This window comes from Falco peregrinus, chromosome 9 (assembly GCF_023634155.1).
Source record: "Falco peregrinus isolate bFalPer1 chromosome 9, bFalPer1.pri, whole genome shotgun sequence".
Lineage (NCBI taxonomy): Eukaryota > Metazoa > Chordata > Aves > Falconiformes > Falconidae > Falco > Falco peregrinus.
In genome coordinates, this window is record NC_073729.1 from 16,051,279 (window position 1) to 16,071,954 (window position 20,676).

Below are 20,676 nucleotides of genomic sequence, written 5' to 3' on the forward strand. Positions count from 1 at the left end.
CAGGTACTCCTAACCCACCAGCATTTTACTTATCCCTATTAGCTTTTTTGTACTGGAGGGATTTGCTGAAGCACTGAGAACCAACTTAACTCCACAGAGAGATTTTCTTTTTGCACTGCTTACAAGGGAATCAGGGCTAGGTCAAGACTGAACACTTAAATTACATGAATATATATATAAAAAATCCACACACACCCCTCCCCTTTGATATTAATTTCTCTTACTGGAAAATGTGTTCTAAAATTAAGCCAGTAAGACAGTAACCCTGAGCAAATTAGCTACATTATACTCAAATTTGTAAGATAATAAAATATAAAATCAATACATGCAGACCAGGCTTTTATTATATCCTTCAAAATCAAGGCTTAGGCTCAGAGTTGTCTTAAGCAGGACTATCTATAGCATCTTTGCAAACATTTAATTTTTAAAAAAAATTTACAAAAATCCCACCACTCTACCCATGCAGACTAAAGAGAAGGAGGGAGACTTGAGAACAATGTACACTTTCAGCTTGAAAGCGCCATGATATCATTCTTTGGCTTGCTAATATATATACTTCGAGAGTCTGGGGTGGGGAGGAGGGAAGGAAACAGAAACAGGGTTCTTTGTACCTTTATGAAATTCCAAATGACTCCTTCTCCCTCTTGCCCCTCAGTAAATCATGGGGAAGTAGTTAAGTAACATGAACCAAGAAATTAGCACAAACAGCAGTCATTCCTGAAAACCTGGTTTAAGTAAAATGCCAGCCTGTCATTTTACCTGATTTATGTGACTCTGGTTAGAAGGTTTTACACAGAATGCTGAATGCTGCTGTGGTTCTACACCTTAGACACAACAGAATATTGAAGTCTAAAATACATACTTTTTGCAAAGAAGGTTTTTTTTAGGCAGCCAGGATTCTCCTTATGTTCTTTGTAATAGATGTCTATGTTTTAGACATATACAGAGAAGTAATCATAATAGTAACCATGCCCTGACATCAGGAGTGGGGGGTGTGTTTGGGTTTTTTTAGCTCAAGCTGTAAACTGGCTTAGAGGTTACTCTTTAGGCATTGATTTTAATTCTCACTCGCAGATCCCATTTGCTTTCAGTACATAATTTTTTTTTTTGTGCATTTCAACACGGAACAAGCTGGAAATACAGTTGGTCGAATGCAGAAAATGGACACCATTTCAATTATGCCAAGAGAAAGAAAATGACCTTGTTTACACAGGAAAATTATAACCTGTTGGCATTTAACAGGCTGCTGCATAGCAGCCAGGGACAATTCAGCAGCCCAGAGGCAACATGTTGCACTTACTAATTTTTGCTATGCTTTGCCACGTACAGCAAAACTAGATTATGAAATTTAAGATGGTCTAATCACAATGTTTGGTTAGAAAAATCCACTGACACGATCTCTGCAACAAGTTTAGCAGATATCTGTTTTGGTTTCCACCTGAAAATTTTCCACACACCAGGAAAAGAACCACGTTAAAAAGCTAAACAAAACAGTTTGAATATTTCATACTAACAAAAAGCAAAAAAAGGGAGTTTCTTTTGTTCACTTTATGTTAACTTTTGCCTAACTAAAAGATTCCAGATTAATATTTACCTTCCCTACTTCCTTGATAAATCTCAGCCAGCTAACACAGTATCAGACCGGGAATACTGCTAATCATAATGAATTTATGCTGGATTTCACTTCCCCTCCCCCCCATAAGTACCTTTTGTGGACTCGTTTTGTCCATGCTTTCAATACTGAATTCTACTGATCTAATTTATGATGAAGTTGCAAAACTTCCTAATGTGTTAGTTCTTTCCTCTAATTTTGGTTTACCTGCCTGCTGATCCTTACACCATAACTGTGGGATCTCAGCAACGTCCATCTTAATGTTGTAAAGTGCTTACTAACCTAGAATGACAAGGAAATTGCAATAAAACTAACTGTGAATGATTTTGTTGTGGTCTCCAGTTGATTCTCCACCTGACTTTGAATATCCAGGGAAGCAAGTGATTTGTTTTGTTTGTGTATGCAACTTTACGAAGGGTCAGCTTCACTAAAGCACTACTGTTCATGACTGTTTTGCTACGATACTCCTTCCTGGGATTTAAAACAAGGTTTAAATATACGGAGGATGGGACCCAAACCAAAGCCAGGAAACAGAATAGGAAAACAGCAGTAGTTTTGTGAGACTGTCTGAAAGGGAAACAGTTGGAAGCATTATGAATCAGATCCTCAGCAAGCCTGCCAGGTTCTGCAAAAAAATTGGCTCATTGGTGTTTAAAAAATAAAAATAAAAACTATCTTGTCCAATACAGTGAAGACAAATGAAGAAATGAAACATTACAGATCATTGCTCTGATGATCAGATAATAAAAACTAAAAGGAGTGGCAGCAAGATAAACTTCGGGTATTTTGGGCCGGGAAACTTTCTAGGTTAGAAACTTTAAAATCCTATCATATAGTTAAAAGAATTCAGTTCACTTTTCAAAACACTATTCAAATATTATGACCAACTACAGTGTCTGAAACTAAGTGAGCTATGTTAGCTTAACTGGCTGGGTAACAGGCTGGCTAATGGCAAAATGTTTCCCAGGTCCAATACTGAATGAGAAACCCGAGCTGTAAAAAGAAAAACTACTAAAAATTAAGCTTTTTGGAATGAGTTCCCTTGAAGGAAACAAGGAGAGGGTTTGGGACCCAAAGTGATACCATATGCCATATCAGTTAAGTTGAGCTCAAATGTCTTCCATGGAAAGCAAAGCGTTAGAGTAAAATAGTATCAAAAAGATCTGTGTCAGTTAAAAAAAAACCACAAGACTTAGCTGGGTCATCTTTAAGTGATCTATTAATATGCTCCGTGTAAAATAACACCAGTAGAAGGGGACCAGGAGACTGTCAGCTGCTGAGCTGGAAGCCCCTTGCCCATGTGCCATGTCCTCAGGCCTCCCTGCCACCCCAGAACCGTTTGCAGCCAGTACACTTACTGCAATACATTGGTGCTCTAATGGAAACATTACAGATTGTCGCTGTCCAAATTACACCTCCCTCTCATCCCAAAAGAAAAATTAAGTATGTAGGGCAAGGAAAGGTTTCAGATGGGGGCTGCTGGGGCAGGACACAGATGAGGTAGAAATCAGTTTTTACATGAAGCATGGGTAGACTAACGTGTAAAACTTTGAGCTTGAGGCACAAAACTGCTTCTTTTACATTGAGAAAGTTTTTGAGATTGTTAAATCTTCCTTCAATTGAGACAGGAATTTGTTATGGCTGTGCATTTGTCAAGTAGTTACAAACACGTCTCCTTATGAATGAATAATTACTCTTAATACAGTAATTTTCATGTAAAGTTGAGAAAGTCACGCGTTTAAGATGATATGAGAAAAGCCCAACTTTCACAGGCTTTCAGTAGCAAATACAGCAGAGGAAGCAGCTGGTTTGCCCTATGCTGTATTGTGGTAGAGTTTAAAAGATGATCTTAAAGCAAATTAAAAAATCACTTATGTTATTTCAGCATTGTTTACAGAAACAATCCCAACCTAATAACTAACAGTAAATGGCACGTTCAGGGCAATGGTTCTGGCTCTCTTTTGACTTTTAAAAAAGTGCAAATAGATGGGCAGGCAAAAGGCATATTTTTAACTGCAAAACTTGAAATTATCTAATCCGTTCTGATTTCATCATGTAATCTAAACAGAGTGTTTATAACAACTAAAGCATTTCATCACTTGTCGCCATGACTGAAACACTAACTTGATAAAATAATACAATTTTAACAATCCAGTATGGTGGGTTTCTTTTTTTATTTTTTGGTGTGGGGTTTTTTTTTTTTTTGAGTTGTTTTTTAAACCTTAAGGTAAATCTATTTCTAGCAAGTCGAAAACAAGGCATGACAGCACACCCCAAAGCAGTCTGAATCAACTGATGGCGATGTATGACTTGGGGAACAATCTCTATCTGGTCTTCAGTTCAATAGTAGTTGTTTTTTGGAAAATACCCTTCAGATAAATAGTTGAGTCTGGGACCTCCAGAGTTTACTCATCTTTGCCAAAAAAAATGTTTTCTGTATTTAATACTTCCTTACAGCAACATTCTTGTTTTGCTCTGAGTTTCAAATATTAATGACAAGAACAGAAAAGACGCCCCTAAACTTCCATTAAAATACACACATTATTTAAAAAGATCAGGTTTACATATATTAGGTCTCAATGAGATTTGTAAAACAAGCTGATGTTAGAAGAACTGGTTTAAAAACATTTTAGAAATTTGTACATTCACCATTTTTAAAAACAACATATATGGGAAAATCTGTTCTCATATACAGCTATCCCTCTATGAAATAGCTCATTACCACAAGACAATCAAAAAAAAAAAAATCACTTCTGGACTTGGGTACAGAAAACAATGTTGTTTTCAGAAAAGGGTAATTAATGGCATTGGGTACATATTTTAACAGAATTTCATAAGCTACAAGTTTTACCCCTTGGCTTTTCTGGACTACCACTAACTTTAGTGTTTGTCTACAAGCTTAGATCTGTCTAACTTAGCACTTACTGTGTAGCATACATGTGATAAATAAAAAACTTTTCATCACAGCAAAAAGAAAGTAATTATAGCCTTTTTCATGTTCCACCACCAAAGGCTTAAAACCAAGTAGAAAATCACGTCTGTGAAAATTCATTATTTGATGCACAAAGCCTGTAAGTGGACTTGGACTCAAAAAATGCTAATTCTAATGCCAAGAAAAAATTAAACAAAACCACAGAAAATAAAGTCAGGCTCAAACGTTGACCTTGGTTGATGGAAGAGCCATGGAAGCATAATTTTGGTCCCTTGAGAACTAGCGCAGTCATTTGCTATAACTATTTCCATTTGTTTCACACAAAGAGATCATACATTCAAGAAGCAGAGACAGTAACCAATGCAGTCTAGGGTCGGAGAGTTATCCATGGAGAACTAGTAAAACCTGTATTTTAACCTGGGGTTTTTTACCATAAACTAGATTTTCTATGTGTTTAGCATAAACAGCTTGAATGGGCAAGATGTCATTATATGAAAACAAAATATACAATTAAATATATGCACAGAACCTTAAAATCTTTCCTTAATTGTCTCTTACCATAAGCAAGAATATTTGCCAACCAGTCTTTTGAAGAATTAAATTAGCAAATGAAATTTAAAATATGAAGTAAAAATAACTGTTAATATTGTGCTAAATTAGCAGCATCAAACTACATTTTAAAGGAAAATTTTATTAAATTGTAGTTACATTAAATCTAAAACCCTGCACTTAAAAATAATTGTACAATATAACCTAAAAGTATTATTTCTATGCCATCGCACATAAAAGACAGATACATGGAATTTATGATGACTATTTCTTAGTCTTTGGCTCCTAGACAGATAAATAAATAATCAAGGACATAACTGTTATGGATAAATGTCTTATGGTTTTATCCATTCTCTACCATGAGAGTTTACTCTCGATAAATACTTATTTTGGGGTTTGAAAGAGAAATCGATTGCTACTGACTCAGATGCAGCTGAAGTTTTTGTTGGTTTTTGGTTTGGTTTTTCGGTTTGTTTTTTTTTTTTTTTTAATCTCTTTAAAAGCTGGAATATAACGTCTCAGTATAGAAACTTAAGAAATCCATGTAAAAAAAAAATTCCCATAATTTAGAACAGAAGGTATCTCAAACTGACAGTTTACTTTGTAAAAGTTAAATAATATTAAATATCATATAATTCTCTAAGTTGATTAACAATCCAGTTAATCGCTATAACAGAAAGAGAGAGGAATTGCTTGTTCCTCTCCACTGAAAGAAACCTGTAGGCATCAAACCTAGGTGAGATGAATGCAACCCTCAGACTCTTAAAAACAATATTCATTTTTTAAAAGCAGAAAAACCAAAAATAATAACTCAGCTTCCCCCGTCTCTTCAGGAAGAGCGAGCATCTCACAACTTCTGCTAGAAAAAAAATATCCTAGTGGAACAGACTGGTTGAGAAATTAATTGGTATGCAAACCATGAACATTCTCATTAAAATACAATGGTCTACATTTCAAGATGATAAAGAAAACCGGGAAATACAGTGTTGACGGCTTTTCTACTCGTCAGAATTAAAAGGCAGCACAGAGTACAAACACATGGGATAAATTCTTGCCACCTCTCTTTACGGTAAAAAGGACTTTGTGTACATCCTGCATATTGGCACAGAGGTGTGGTAGAGCTTCAAAATAAATTACAGTAGATATAAGTAGTTTTCAGCGAACGAGATGAATGCATACAAGGTGTAACTGGATGCAGCAGGAGCAAGAACCATTGCTTTCACACTGCTAAGACAATGACAAAGAAATAAAAAACTTTTTAAAATGCACTTCAACTTTTTCCTGTTATTTCAGGAATGCGGAGGCCAAACCACACTGTATTAAATATTTAAAAAGCCCACATACCTTTTTTGTTAAATCAAGGCCAGTTTAGTTTCATGCAGAACCATCATTCCTGGGCCAAGATACAAAGCCCAGCTGAACATTCCCATGTAAGCTATGAGTTCTTTAAGAGTATTACCCTAAAGCTAAAGAATACTGCAATAGGTAATAGATGCATTCTTACACATGAATGCTCAATGTTCAATGAAGACGTGTGATGAACAGTGCAGAAACTTTGGTTTACTGATGCCATCACACAAAACTCGTTCATTGTCAGCTCTCTAGATGGCAGCAAGAGTTATGTTTATACTGTAAGTGTATACTCTACACCAAGTATTTTGCAACAAAGCAGGGTGGGGTTTTTTTTTTTCATTTTGATGATCATTGTATACTAATTATATAATGCTACAGTGAAGAAGATTGATTTAATTCACCCTATAAAATATTGCAGCAGCATCCTAGAAAAAATAGATGAGCTTACCTTGACTGTGTTAAATATGTTAATCAGATTAGTGTCACACAAGACCTTTTCACCTCATCAAGAAAGAAGTTTAAACAAGACAATGTAAAGCTCAGTGCCATCCTTCTTGAAGGGCAACACCAGAAATAGCTGCAGCTTCAGTTCTAACGTGTCAGGCATAGTTCCAAACCACGAGCATTAACTGCCATTTCATTGTTAATTTCAGATGTATTAATCTCTAGTAAAGCATTAAGTGGATTCTTATGAAACGATTGATCTAGTCAACAGAACCACAGCAAGTAAATAACTGAAGAAAAAGGTAATACTTTCCCCTAATAACATTTTCAGTATGAACTTATGGGACCCAGTCTGTGGTTCTCAACAATCAACTACAGAGGCTTTTTCATTCTGTAAATTCTTGTCTGTAGCGTACTGGTGCAGTGGATTAGCAGTCTGTCTGTGCTCTTGGATACACAGATGCTGATCCGGCACCTTTCATATAAAAGCAGTCAGAGGAACAGGGGAAAAGAAAAAAAAAAAAAAAAAAAAAAAAAAAGGCAGAGGGTGGAGGAATGAAAAACAGGTAGGAAGGTCTATTAATTTGTCTATTTTTGTATTCTCGGCATTCTAGGGGGGAGGGGAAAGCCGGAAATAATGAGATTTGTAATACATATTTATCCAGCTTTGTTACTCATCTTTATCTTTAAAGTATTGAGAATTTTTTTGTGTAATGAGCTACCACACAAAAAGCACTGCTGATCAGGGTGTGCGGGGCAACTAGACCCTGGCTTGTTCCTGCCAGAGGGGACACTGGCACCCAGGGAGGTCTTGTGGTGCCACCTGTCACCCCTGCAGGACTGGCCGCCTTAAGATCCAACCAACTTCCTCCTAAGCCTGAATCTCCTGGCAAAGGAACTCGGCTGAATTTCTGGCTGGTGCTTTTAAAGTCATTTACACACACAACTTCAGAAAACCCTACACGGGCCTCCTGTTCTAGGCCACCTCCCGAGGGAGAACTCTTTCCACTGAATACAGGGAGCCTAATATTGTTGTAACTTTGACTCTAGGAGCCCAAATTATAAATACCTTGGCAGGAAATTACTGCAGGTGTATTAGTAATTTCAAGAACTAGAATGTGACACTTGTTGAAGACGCATTATGTCTTAGAAAAGCACAAGATGATTTGCTAAAGATTTTTCAAGCACCCAAGTGGAAATCTCATTGTACAACACCGCATAGGGGGAGACACTGGGAATTACAGATGACAGTATTTAATTACCCACAGAAGGAGGTCACCAAGGCAAACAGGCCTAAGTTAGTGAGGAAGACTGCTAAGCTACTGCATAGCCTGCCTGTTCCATGGAATCAGCGTACTGCATCACAGATAGTTTTGGTTGAAAATGCTTTGACAGAATGTAACAGGAACACCATTTGGGTGAAAGTGAAAAGGAGTAACTCCATCACTGTTGCATTAAATTAGTAGCTAACAATTTGACTTACACAGCTGTTTTGTAAAGAAGTTTACAATGAATCCTTTCAAAGCATCTTTACACATTCCAAACTATCTCCAACACATGCAAGTTGAGACACTAAATTTACATGAATGGCCACGCAAACCCTGTGTGTAGAATAAAAATTACAAGAAATAAAATCAAGCAGTGGGGTAAAAAAAATAAAATTATTTGTAGTACTGTAGTAGTAGTGAAAGTCTGTCACGCATTTAACTAAAAATGTCTAGGCTTCACAGAACCAGATAGTGCAACTGTAGCTGCTCTTGTGTTCAGCGCAAACACAAGGATAAAGTCAACAAGAGAGATGTCCATGGGCTTGTGGCTCCACGGAGGCTGCTAGGCCTCAGTAAGAAAGGCTCAAGGAAGCAAGAAGGAAAAAACCCAAGTAAAAAAGGCAAAAGCAGAAGAGAAAATGTAACTATGAGAACAATCAAACTGTAAATTCAGGTGGGGGAGGGCAGGGGTCTGCCTAACGTCAATCAATAGATTAATGGCAGAGTAAAGATGAAAATAGATTTCCTGACTGTCCTATTGGCAGCACTGGACTCCTGTCACCCCATGGATACATGCAGTGTCATCTTGTCCAAGAGCTTTTGAGTCTCGTGGACTGAATTTTACCAGCCCTTTAAAGACTCTTTTTAAAAAACCGAAACCTGAGAAGGTTGAGAAGAATTCCACCTTCACTAACACAAGACAGACTGAAATGTGCTAACTACTCCATGAGCATAAAGCCATTGGAGAGGAATAGGCACATAGTAAAGTGTTCAGCCACCCACTGCTGGAAGATGACTAAAAACACCTTACCTGGGACATAAATTAGGACTGGACTTAGACATGCTTTTCCCCTGGGTCTTTTGCCACCTGGTGTTCATAATTAGTATGTTTGTCTGTAAGCATGAGGAGACTGAGATCAGAAGCTCGAAGAAGAGAAGAAGAGGCCAGTGACAGTCACTGCCCTGAAGCCCAAGGTGTGTTTTCATAATTCCCTCACAAGATGACTCCCAGGCTTCCCACATCACCTCCTTTAGAGTCAGTTCAATTAAAACTCCTGATCTACCTATGTTTTTGACATTGGAAACATATCCTTGAAACGTATTTGATATGGATAAAGCTCTAGGGAAGCAATTTCAGTGCTGAAAAGGTGACCTGTGTGGTAGACTAGAAGTGAAAGGGCCTGGGGAAAGCAGAACAACTGTTAAAATCCTTGGAATAAGGAAGACAATACAAGTTAGGTAAATGATGCTGAAAAAAAAAAAAACAACACACAGAAACACACCAAGCAAAAGTTGTGAGTATGACTTATGTATTTGGTTTGGGAAAGCAGAACTAGACATTTGAGTCTTGATAACTGTATGATCAATCTGCTTTCCATTTGTACTTCCAGTTCTTAGATGGTATATCATTCCCACCTGGATCGTTTGGAGTAAAGCGGGCGTCCGTGTTTATATATGAGCACATTTTCCCCACCAGGAAGAGGCAATCATGTACATCAAACTGTCTGCAGAGTGATTTTACATATATATATACACACCAATATTACACACACACACCCCACATACATTTTGACAGCAAATCTCAAAATAAAGTTCTGCAGAGGAGCTGTATCAGGCAAACAATGCCTTTCATTTCCTGGGGTTTAGAAGAAGCTAGTATTAAGCAAACATTTTATTACTACTACAGCAAAATAATGCTAAGCAATACTAATGATTTAAAGTACAAGGTCAAAAAGTGTAAGAGCAATCACATGCTTCTCTGGTGTGCGAGGCAGAGAACACCTACAAGTTCTAAGAAAAATGATAGGCTTAAATTAGATGATATAAAGTGTTCTGGCTTTAGACTCCTGTTGCACAAAGAAATAATTTTTCCATCATGCAGAACCCAATAGTTTGAATGCTATTACGGGTCCAGACCAACAGGACAGATCTTTCTGAGAGAAGCTTCCTGGTGTGTACAGCAATACGTGCACACAATGTAACAAACACAAGCTAACTCAAAATAAGAATATTTGCCACGAAAACTGTTTAAAAACAATCACCTTTTTTTAAGGCCTGACAGACATTTCTTACTATAAAATCTATTAATCTAAACTCCTTTACTGCCTTCTGCAAGAGGTAAACACTTCAAAATCGGTGACGCTTTTTTCCAAGATATAACTTACCTTGCACAAATGCATGTTTTTTCATGACTTTTTTTTTTTTAAATGGTCTGGTTCTACTTTGAAAAATTAAGGCTTGTTCTCTAAACCACTTCATAGCATAAGACTAGGATTAAGAGTGAACAGGCAAATAATTGACTGTATATGGCACACATATAGAGATCACACTAATTCTAAACCAATGTTTCTGTTTCAAATAAACTAGACATTTCATTTACTTCAAGTTATTAATATAATCTGTTACTGTAAAACATGTCTTCCATCATTTCTTTGGAAGGGGAATTTAGACTCTTTCATGCCTATATGGCAGGAAGGAAAAATAATTCACAAGCAAATAAATTTTTATTGAAAACAAACTTTTAGCATCTAAGTCACCACAGCATTATGGCGATCGTGTTCAGTTTATGCATTACGGAATTATTTCATGCATAAAAAACTACTTTTGTGACACTCATTATTATCAGCAGACTTAAGCTTTTTAATGTTTTCATGTGTTTTCATCATTTCCATTGTTTATTTTCATCTCAAATTTAAACATTTTTCAATATTAACAAAAAATAATCTTTATTCAAGTAATTTTAATGGGACCATTACCTTAAGTTACTACAGTACAAGAAAAATTTTGAAGGACTGTCCCCCCCTGCATTTTGCTGCACATTCCAAAGATATTTTTTTTTTTTCCTTAAAATCACTTTAGATTCATGTGTAATTTTTTGGTGTGCTTTTTTGCATGGGTTCTGTGTTCTGCCAGGTTTTATTTTTCTTTGCTGTTCCTTTTTCAGTTGTTTCATACACAGATATAAAGTAACAAAATGAGGGACTGGGACAATTTTTCCTTTTTTTTTTTTAACAGGACTTTCAGAATCAAATAAATTTGTTATGCATATAATATTATTAAATATTTTATGAAAAAAAATAAACCTTAACCTTCACTGAAAAGGTGTTAACTCCACTTTTAACTTAGCTCTTATAATGTTTTATCACATGATGTACTTGTAGCATCCCTGAAACCGAATAGGTTTTAAGTCCTGTACAGGTTACTGGAGAAAGTGAACAGAGACAGTAATGGGTAGTCAAAGCCAACTTAAAACAATGAAACTTTCAGTCTCCATTCAACTGGAACATGTTGGGTTATAAACAAATGGCATCTTTCTGGCTGTGTAAAGGCCAGGTCAGGCTGTGTAAAGAACACAGAACACAGGAGAAACTACATCAGCGACATCAAATTGAGTGCCAAATATCAACAAGATTAAGTGTCGGCTACACATCTTAAATGTGTTTTCTAACAAGTGTCCAAAGAATTCAAAAGAAAAGCTAATAAATCTACTTATATACATAATAGGAACATGTAGAATGAAGAGTAAAAACTTACTGTGATCCAGTGAAGCGTTCCAAACTGAGGTTCAAACCAACCAAAACCAAAAGACAACTGACTTAAAACCTAGGAATATGGACTTGCTCCCATTGAAGTTCATGGCAAGTTTCCATTGGTGTCAGTTTTGTAGGAATGATCTCTAATACTGCAGTTTAATGTCTAATCTATATTACTGTTATTTTTTGGCAGAATTCAACTTGGAATGCAGTAGCGTGATATGAAAAGGGTGCTTTGTTTGCAAACTTGGAATGGAATCTGACTTGGACTAGATTGCACAATAAAGAAGCCAGCAAAAGGGAATTTGACACTCACCATTCTGGCAGAAAAACAAGTTTCTCAAAACTAAAAGATTAAAAATACTTTTATATTGTTATTTGAAATTTAAATCCAAAGGAAGAAAACGTGAGTGTTAAAACTGTGCCAGATTACTGGGATCTTTGGTTAATGATCATTACCTTCTTCAAAGTCGTTTGAAGCTAGTAAAAAAGCCTGTATCTAAAAATACTGCAGAATTTAAAAAAGTCTCACTGGCTACAAAACAGAAAATCTATTAATCCTTTACACCAGCATGTGCAATCTCAAACTGTCTGTGACAAATCCTGTATTTCTTCCTCTTTCTGAGGTATTACTGAATTAATTTCAAGTTCTCAATCCCTATTCAGCACAGTACTTAAACGTGTTCTCAACTTCATACACATGAGAAAACCTAAATCCTTATCTAAATTTGACTTCATCGTAAGTTAAGCATAAGTTAATGACAGAACAAGCGCTCTGGTGTTTTGTTGAACTAGGAACTTGACTTCTACAGATGGGAAGGAGTCCCTCTGACTTCTTTTGTTCTCACAAGTGCTAAATCCTCAGTTTTATCAGGTCACAGTTGTGTGCCTTTAGCAAGATAGGAATAACAGTTATTTGAAAGCAAGAGCTACCATTTTGTCAATTCATTACTCAAGGATAGTACATGTGGAGAGGAAAAGGGAAAATGGGAAGAAGCATAGCATCAGAGTCATAACCTACTACTGCAAATTGATATGATTAGCATATTTTCATTATTATTACCATAAGCATATACAGAGAAGAGAATAAAAATTAAGTTTGGATAGTACACTCCTGCTAAACTCACCCAGATACTAATGCTAGCAAGTATTTATATTGATGATTAACTTCGTGCTTTGGGAGTTAATATATTACATATGAAATCAGAAACACAACACGGGGATTGGAAATATCTGTTAATCAAATTAAGTACTACGGACATTGATGGTTTCCTCAGCCCAGTTCGGCAATATCTCTTAGTCATGACTTGGCAATTCAGTCATAGTGAAGTCTTTGATCTGTTTCCTGACCCGTCAAATAGTATCACTCAACACAAAACAGGAGAAAGGCTATTTTAATGCAGTGGATGTTCTTTCCAACCAAACTGAGAGGAAGTTATCAGCTCCATTTCTGAAGACTTTTGGTTGCCACTGATCAAAGACAGAGCAAATTCAATGACCTGAAGTTAGAAGGAACTACCACATGCTACTAATTCCTTGGGTCAGTTAACCCACTGTAATTTATTTATTCCCCAACAGCATCATAAAAATAAGGTGGTGCTGGTAAACCAAAAAATATTTTCTCCTCCCAATCAGTGATATCATTGGCAAAGTGCAAGGCAGCAGATACTAGCAATTCACTGCAAAATAAAAAGTAAAATCTTTACCCTAATAAAGAGGATCTTCTCTCCAACTCTGTATCTTCCTTGTGAAAGACGCTCCACACAGAACTTATTAGGGCACTTACAAGGTGGATCTTCAGAAATGTGTTTAACCTGAAAAACCCAGAGGTAATTAATAGAAACCACTTAAAATAGGACATGTAGCAAAACATTCAAGGTGGCATTTGCCATAACACAGTATCACTAATCTAAGTCTCCATTGATGATATTTTATTACTTTTTCTTAATATTTCTGTAATCCCAGGCTAGGGTGCTTCCAATATCAAGAACGATTTCGTAGCTGTGATGAGGTAAAAACAGAGACAAGTATCACACAGTTCAACATGAAATTTGCACTGTTTAACTGAAGTCAGACTGTTAATTTGAGTTCAGCAACAAAATTTTGTAGGTGTGTTCTCAGTATTTTGTGATTAATCAGCTCAACTGTCACAGTGCTAACATAGCTGACAGGCAAAACGAAGCTGTCCTAACAGAGTATTTTCCCTTATAAATAAATATAATACAGAAGCATCTTGCTTATCAATAAAAGGTGCTGCCCAATACCTTCTCTTGGCACTTTCAAACAGTGCCCTAACGTTAAAAAAAAAGTATACAGAGAATAATACTGTGACATAATCACAAAGCTATGCCAAGATGCTCCCTAGTGTTGTTAACTACCTTTTGATGATCTCTGTCTTAGGGCATTAGTGCAATCAAGGGCAATTTAAAGCCCTCTCAAGAATATTCTATCACTGCCAAACCTAACTATATAGCCCCAACAACAGGGGCTGAGAAAAGACAGATGAAAACCACTTTCCTGCTTTTTATTAGTTGCATCAGCTGGACTTCTGCCTGTTGTGAAAACTTGACCCTGCACGTGCTACCAAAGGCATTAATATTTCGTAGAGGTGTATTTTGGACTTTTCGGTGATTTGAAAGCAGCGGAACTATCAATGCCAAAATAGCAGATCTAGTTGAGAAACTCTTATTTGACATTTAAATTGCACTGCTGCATAGGAACAGCGATAACAAGTGCAGCATTTTCATACGCTGCAGTTTTCTTGGATGAGTGCTGACCTAGTATGTCAGTGTCAGACAATACAAAATGCCAGAGGAACTTCCTAGAGTTTTTGACCACTTCAAATAATATTTCAAAGACCTCTTCAAATCCAGTTTGTAAACTGAGGCCTGTAAAAGTGGTCTGAGGTCCGAGAAAGGATATTCTTAGAATAGCTAACAAATTATAGTCTTAAACTGATTCAGAAGAGGAAAAAAAAAAAGGAATCAGGGCAAAGCTACGGCACCGTAATAGGTGTTTTGGTTATCTTGAATAAACGAACAGAAAAGCTTCTGAACTACAGCAAATGTTTTTCAGATCTGCTTTTAGAATAAAGTTATAGTATGTTAAATACACCAGAATGAAATTAAAGGTTAACCAATTATTGTTTCTATACTACAATAGAGAACAAAAACACTTTTGAAACTAGCCCTGTTGACCAATTTAAAGGCTTTCCATTTATTTCTGAAATTGTTCAATGTTGTTATTTGACTAACTTTATTACTTTGTGGAGTATTTTATCATCATTATCCTTACATAATTTTTTTTTAAATCAGAGCATAATATTTTTGTAAAAAATTTCATTCCAAATTAACGCTTAGCAGAAGAACACACACACAAGTGTTTCTCAAGTATCAGATGAGCTGTCCTCAATTTGAATGTACAATCACTCAACTATTTTATGATTTATTATTCCACTGATTTTCATCAACATGGGTGAGTGTCAGGCTCCATTTCTGGAGAATCAAACTATTTAGGCAGTCAGTATACAATAGGGTAACTTACACAAAGTCAGTGGTTGATGACTTAAATCCAAGCGCAGGCTGCTGAGGATGCAAAAGTTGCATTCCTGTATCGCTTGGAAAGTGGTACCAAGACTGGGACTGTGCCTACAGGACTGTTTGGCAACAGCCCTCTGAACGCTGCCCAATAATTAGCAATTTCTGACATAATACCCTATGGTATTTAACACCTCTCTGATTTGGAAACTGAAAATGGATAGCGTGAACTATGCCTTAAGAGCTGTTTTTACCAGGGTTCATCAAACAAAAACCCAGAACAGCCAGACGGAATATGTCCAAGGTTGTTTTGAACTGTGTAAGCAAAATAGAGCCATCTCTGGCCGGTAGAGAATGGAAGCCAACAGATTTATACTGGTGTAAAACAGAAGATAATGAGCCCTTCACTGCTGATCCTGCTATTGAGGCTTCCATTACATTACTATCCCAAAGGACACAGAAGTATTATTGAGTGGAATTTGGAAATCAAATAAGGAAGCAGAGGGAAGAATTATATCCTATTTTATTTTGTGTCTGGACTATATGAGCACTGCTGCTATTTTATGGTGTGAGTGTCTGGGGCAGAGCAGGTCAGGAATCTAGCTGGATGAATTCCACTCTGTTTCTATCCCTACTGCTTTCTAAATTAAAGGAGGTGGTTGGAGACAACCTTCACACTCTGTTCTGTTCCTATAAGATACACGGTCTCCACCCTCCCTCTACACATAACTGTTCTGAATTCTGTTGAAACTTAAGCAAGTGCTTTTGCAAAATTGAGGAAGAAATACAAAATCTAAAAAAACATTAAAGGTAATTATTTGCATCAAACAGTACAAAGTATTTCAATAAAATGGATGACCATAATATTCCATCTGCTCTTTGTAACAAAAAAGTGGCACATGGATTTTTCAAGAAGTGCTTTGTAACTCCCAGGTGGCACATCTACCTTGTAATATAGCAGTTACTATAGTAACTGCTTCTTTTTATGGAATATATTTGTACTTTTCAAGTTTAACCTCTTCATGGTCTCAAAATGTATCCTTTTCATCTAATTCCAGCTACTTCAAGTGAACCCCTCTAGGGTTTGTATCAGAGAAATGAACACTGCATTGTAGTGCAAAGACTTTAACAAAATTCAAAGCAAGATTCTTTCTTCCCAACGAGGCAAAAAAAAGCTTGTTTTTTTACCACGGGAGAAACATACAGAACAGCAGCATAAAAATTAGGCTGAGATAACTTAGAAGTGTTTGTTAACATTCAGTAGAAGTCAGTATGGGCCAAATCTCCTAGTCCTGACTCAGTCCTTTTTCAGACAAAACACGAAGTGGGAGTTGATGAATAAGAATTGAACAGAGAAAGAAAACGGAGTAATAAGAAGGGAACTTGGCCCTAAGCACAAAGCTAGCCTGAACTGCAGATCTCCTACACAGTGTGACATTTTTTCCAATCTTCAGGCATAAATAATTGTGGTCAAAAATAAATTAACTCTATCAGTCTGCAAATCTTTAAAATCCAGTCAGATGTGAAACTCAGCCTTCTGTGTGCCTTGCGAGTAAGCGCATACCAGAAGGGGTCAGATAGGAAGAAGCTTCCTCCCACAACTTACAGCATCATCCAACAGTTTCCCTGTGCTCTTTTTCCCAGGAGACTTTGTTGGTGACGGTGAAGGAGACGGAAGAGGGGCTGAAAGTGTTTCCTCTTGTTCAATTTCTTTTTCCAGCTTTATTAATCCAGGAGGCTCCACGCCAAACCTTTTGGAAACATGCAAACAAATTACTAGTCCTTATAAAGTATTATGTATTTTAAAACAAAATGGTGAAAAGAATTTATACCTTCTATATTGCCCTACTGTGCAATAACAGAATGCTACACACACTAGTAAACATGTATAAAGTTTATCTAATATTAATGCCATCATTCCCAATTAATACAAAAATTAATTTAGATGGAACCTCTCAGTTGATCAAATTGACAGGAAATACAGGTTATTTCCAACTTTTCTGTCTGATAACATATATATTGGTGAATGACTAATTTATGACCAACAAAAGGCCTTAAAAATCATTATGCCATGTAGGACAGATTCAAGTTCAGTACATTTTTGCCTTTTTTCCCCCCCACTTTTTTTTTTTCCCCTCCAAACAACCACCTTTCAAATTGCTCAACAATTTATATTTTGTGTTTGTATTTTTCAAAGAAATCCAGATGAAAAGGGATTAAAAGTTATCCTTGTCTCAAATATTGCACTGAATTTATAGATAAATACATTGAGACATGGCCCCTATTTTTCAGAAGTGGCTAACGCTTTTTCTAACTGATTTTGGACAGGTAATCTTCAGATCTCTGTTTACAGTGGCAGAACACTTGTACCTCCAACTAAAACAAAATACATGCAACTTCGGCACGGAGCATCTCAAACACAGCACTTGGAAAGTAAGTTCTTTAAAACAACCTCTGCTTTTGAAAGTGTCACCCAAGTGATTAAACCAGTATCTCACAGCAAGAAGCAGAGCTTGGACAGAAGTCTAAAAGCCCATCTCATTTTCCTAATCACTGATAATTCCTCTCTGGTTTGTTTTGTTTTTATTTTGCCAACACTGAACAAAATCCAGAAAAATAGAAAGATTTCCTTTTTCAGAGGAGGACTTCAGCTTGGAAAAGTAATCATGCCAGGTAGGCTTCTCACAGCAAATCACTTGCATAAGTGAAAAATATTTTCTTCTGTAGCAGAAAAATCCACAGCCTAGATGCAGAAATAGGCTGGTTTATCTAGGTAAAGATCTGGACACTAAAATGTTTAGCAGTAACAAACGTTTTATGAAAATCTCAGCTAAATACCATAATAATGTTAAAAGTGTGCCAAGAAAGGGCGTAAGTGCATATATAATCTTTTGCATTTTCCTGATAGCTTTTAATTTAGTTACACTACTGCCTAGAAATTAATACAAAGAAAATCAAGAACCAAATCTGTGCTTGTATTGGCTTCTAACTGGTGCGGTCTGCCTAATGAAAAGCCAGCCAACACTGAAGCAAGCACTTATATACAATCCATTTACTTCCTGTCTGCCTGCAGATGCCGACAGGCTGTAAATCATAAAATTCCCACTAGGCTCTAAACCTACACCTGCATGCAGCCTTACTCATCAAATAAAACTCCTACACTCCAAGCAATGCTGCTTCTTTCTTTCTACTGCTTCCCATAATTTCCAATTTTTGTCATAATTACTGAGTTTTAAAGTTCCCTGTACTTCCAATATTCTGAATTCCTCTGGTGATGAGTTGAAAAATAAAACCAACGAACAAATATACACACACACATTTTTTCCCAGACACTGTATCAACCTGCGGCAAAGCTGCTGGAAAGCTGAAATGGTAAAACCCGCATCTTTTCTGGGAGGGGTAGAGGTGCAGATTCTGTTCTGGAAGGTACTATGAGAATTTTCTTTTCTGCTCTTTCCTAGCCTGCCTTCTCATAACTCCAAATGCAGCAACATTCGACTGTAATGTGATCTCCAACAGACTTCTTAGAGCACCACTTCCCACTTTTACCAAGGAAAAACTGAATACAATAGCAGAAAGGTCTTGAAATTGCTCAACAGTAATTTCAAAAGACCTGTGGGTATTGTTTAACACACACACCAAGCCCCCTAGTTACCCAAGAACTTCATTCTTTCTGCAGAAAAGATAATTTAGCTGTTTTCCATTGTATCATCTCTGACTTGAAAATGATTTGGGATAAAGTTGGACCTGTGCAACCCACTGCAATAGTCCCGTGTATTGTCAATGCTCGCTTACACCCTGTGGGACACTTCCCTCTCTCATGGGAAGTTCTCTACCCACACAGTATCTGCCAGTGCATAAAATGGCCCATTTTAGCTATTGAAATTTCACAGATAACCTCAGAGTTTCGTTTTCATAAACAACTGGAATCCAGGATAGTTTATGAGGTGATGTTATTTTTATTGGTACCTAGATATGAACTGCCACACTGTGAGCCAAGTGGTCACACCAGTTTTCCACTCACTGCATAGTCCAGCCAGCCAGCCCACGTCTCCAATTTGGCTAATCGGACACTATGAAAGAACATGCTAAAAGCACTGCTAAAGCATAGGGCAGTTATCAGCTGTCTCCTCATCCGCAGAGTATCTGTGGATTGGGTTCAAGTTTAGCAGAACAGAGCTCAACTCTACCTCCTCCTCAAACAATCCCCATTCCTGCTCACATGTGCCTCAATCCCGAGGTTATTTTCATTAAGAAGAAGGGCCTAAGATGATTTATAGGAATACTAGACCCTAAAGACTAACAGTAATCTAGCTCGGCAAAGTGCTAGGAGCTGGCTCCTTGTGATGAAGAAGCCACAATGAACATCTTTCTGCTTCTAAAACAGAAAAGGAAAAGAAAGAAGTTATTCAGCATCTCTTACTATTTTCATTCTTTAAAAACATACTGAGGCACCTTTTCCAAGATCTCTGCAGCTCCTGCACTGGAAAGCAGACTCCTAAGACTGTCAAGTGACCCAGTTTGCCTTACAAATTTGGCAAGCATGCACCCTGCTTCTCTCCTGTGTAAAGCGGCACAACGTCAGTTTATTGTGCTCTTTCCTACGCTTAGTGGAGGCAACTATCCATTCTCCTTTTCCATATAGTTCTAGTTTACCACACAGCTCAGGCAAAATTGGCATCACATATTTGCTTTTCAATTTTATTAACCTCATGTTCCCCTTCAAAAGTTTCTGTGCACCTTGGAAACTCACGAGATTATAAATGGGGTTTTGTTTGTTTTCAGAGATACTAGAGCAGGAACAAGTAGAGACACATACGTTATTAGTCCTCTAAGCTATAAACAAAAATGAAATACAGTAACATAAATATAATATATACAATAAATCAGTGGCATGTGACAATATACATGTATTATAAATAAAAAAGATATCTCAAAGGCAAATGGATAGATACACATAATAAATGAAAACACTGATTGATTCAATATTTGTTTTCATGCCTGGAACAGAGAACGTGAGACACGGAAGCTTGAGACAAAAGACAAATATAAAGGGTAAGATTCTATCTTAAGTCCCTTGTAAATCTGTTCAGAAATCTAATTTCATTTCGCAATGAGATTTATCTAACTCAACCGACTTTAGCAGAATAGAAAGCTGTCTAGACACTGGCCTGCATTCTCTGAGGAAGCTGGATACTATCAAGTAATCAACCCATGGCAGCCATTTCTG

General features: G+C 36.8%; 1 protein-coding gene across 6 annotated transcripts in view; it reads right to left on the bottom strand.

Annotated features, from left to right (window-relative positions):
• The window catches only part of GAS2 (growth arrest specific 2), a 98,176-nt gene that overhangs the window by 27,450 nt on the left and 50,050 nt on the right, over nt 1-20,676 (bottom strand). For 5 of the 6 annotated variants that reach the window (XM_055814351.1, XM_055814349.1, XM_055814352.1 and 2 more), the window contains exons 6-7: nt 17,053-17,197; nt 13,617-13,724 (exon numbers count right to left, since the gene is read on the bottom strand). In XM_055814351.1, coding sequence (XP_055670326.1) covers nt 13,617-13,724; nt 17,053-17,197 — 253 coding nt within the window. Of the gene's footprint in view, nt 1-11,608; nt 11,717-13,616; nt 13,725-17,052; nt 17,198-20,676 lie in introns of those variants that run through there. The other variant, XM_055814353.1, reaches the window with a different exon arrangement.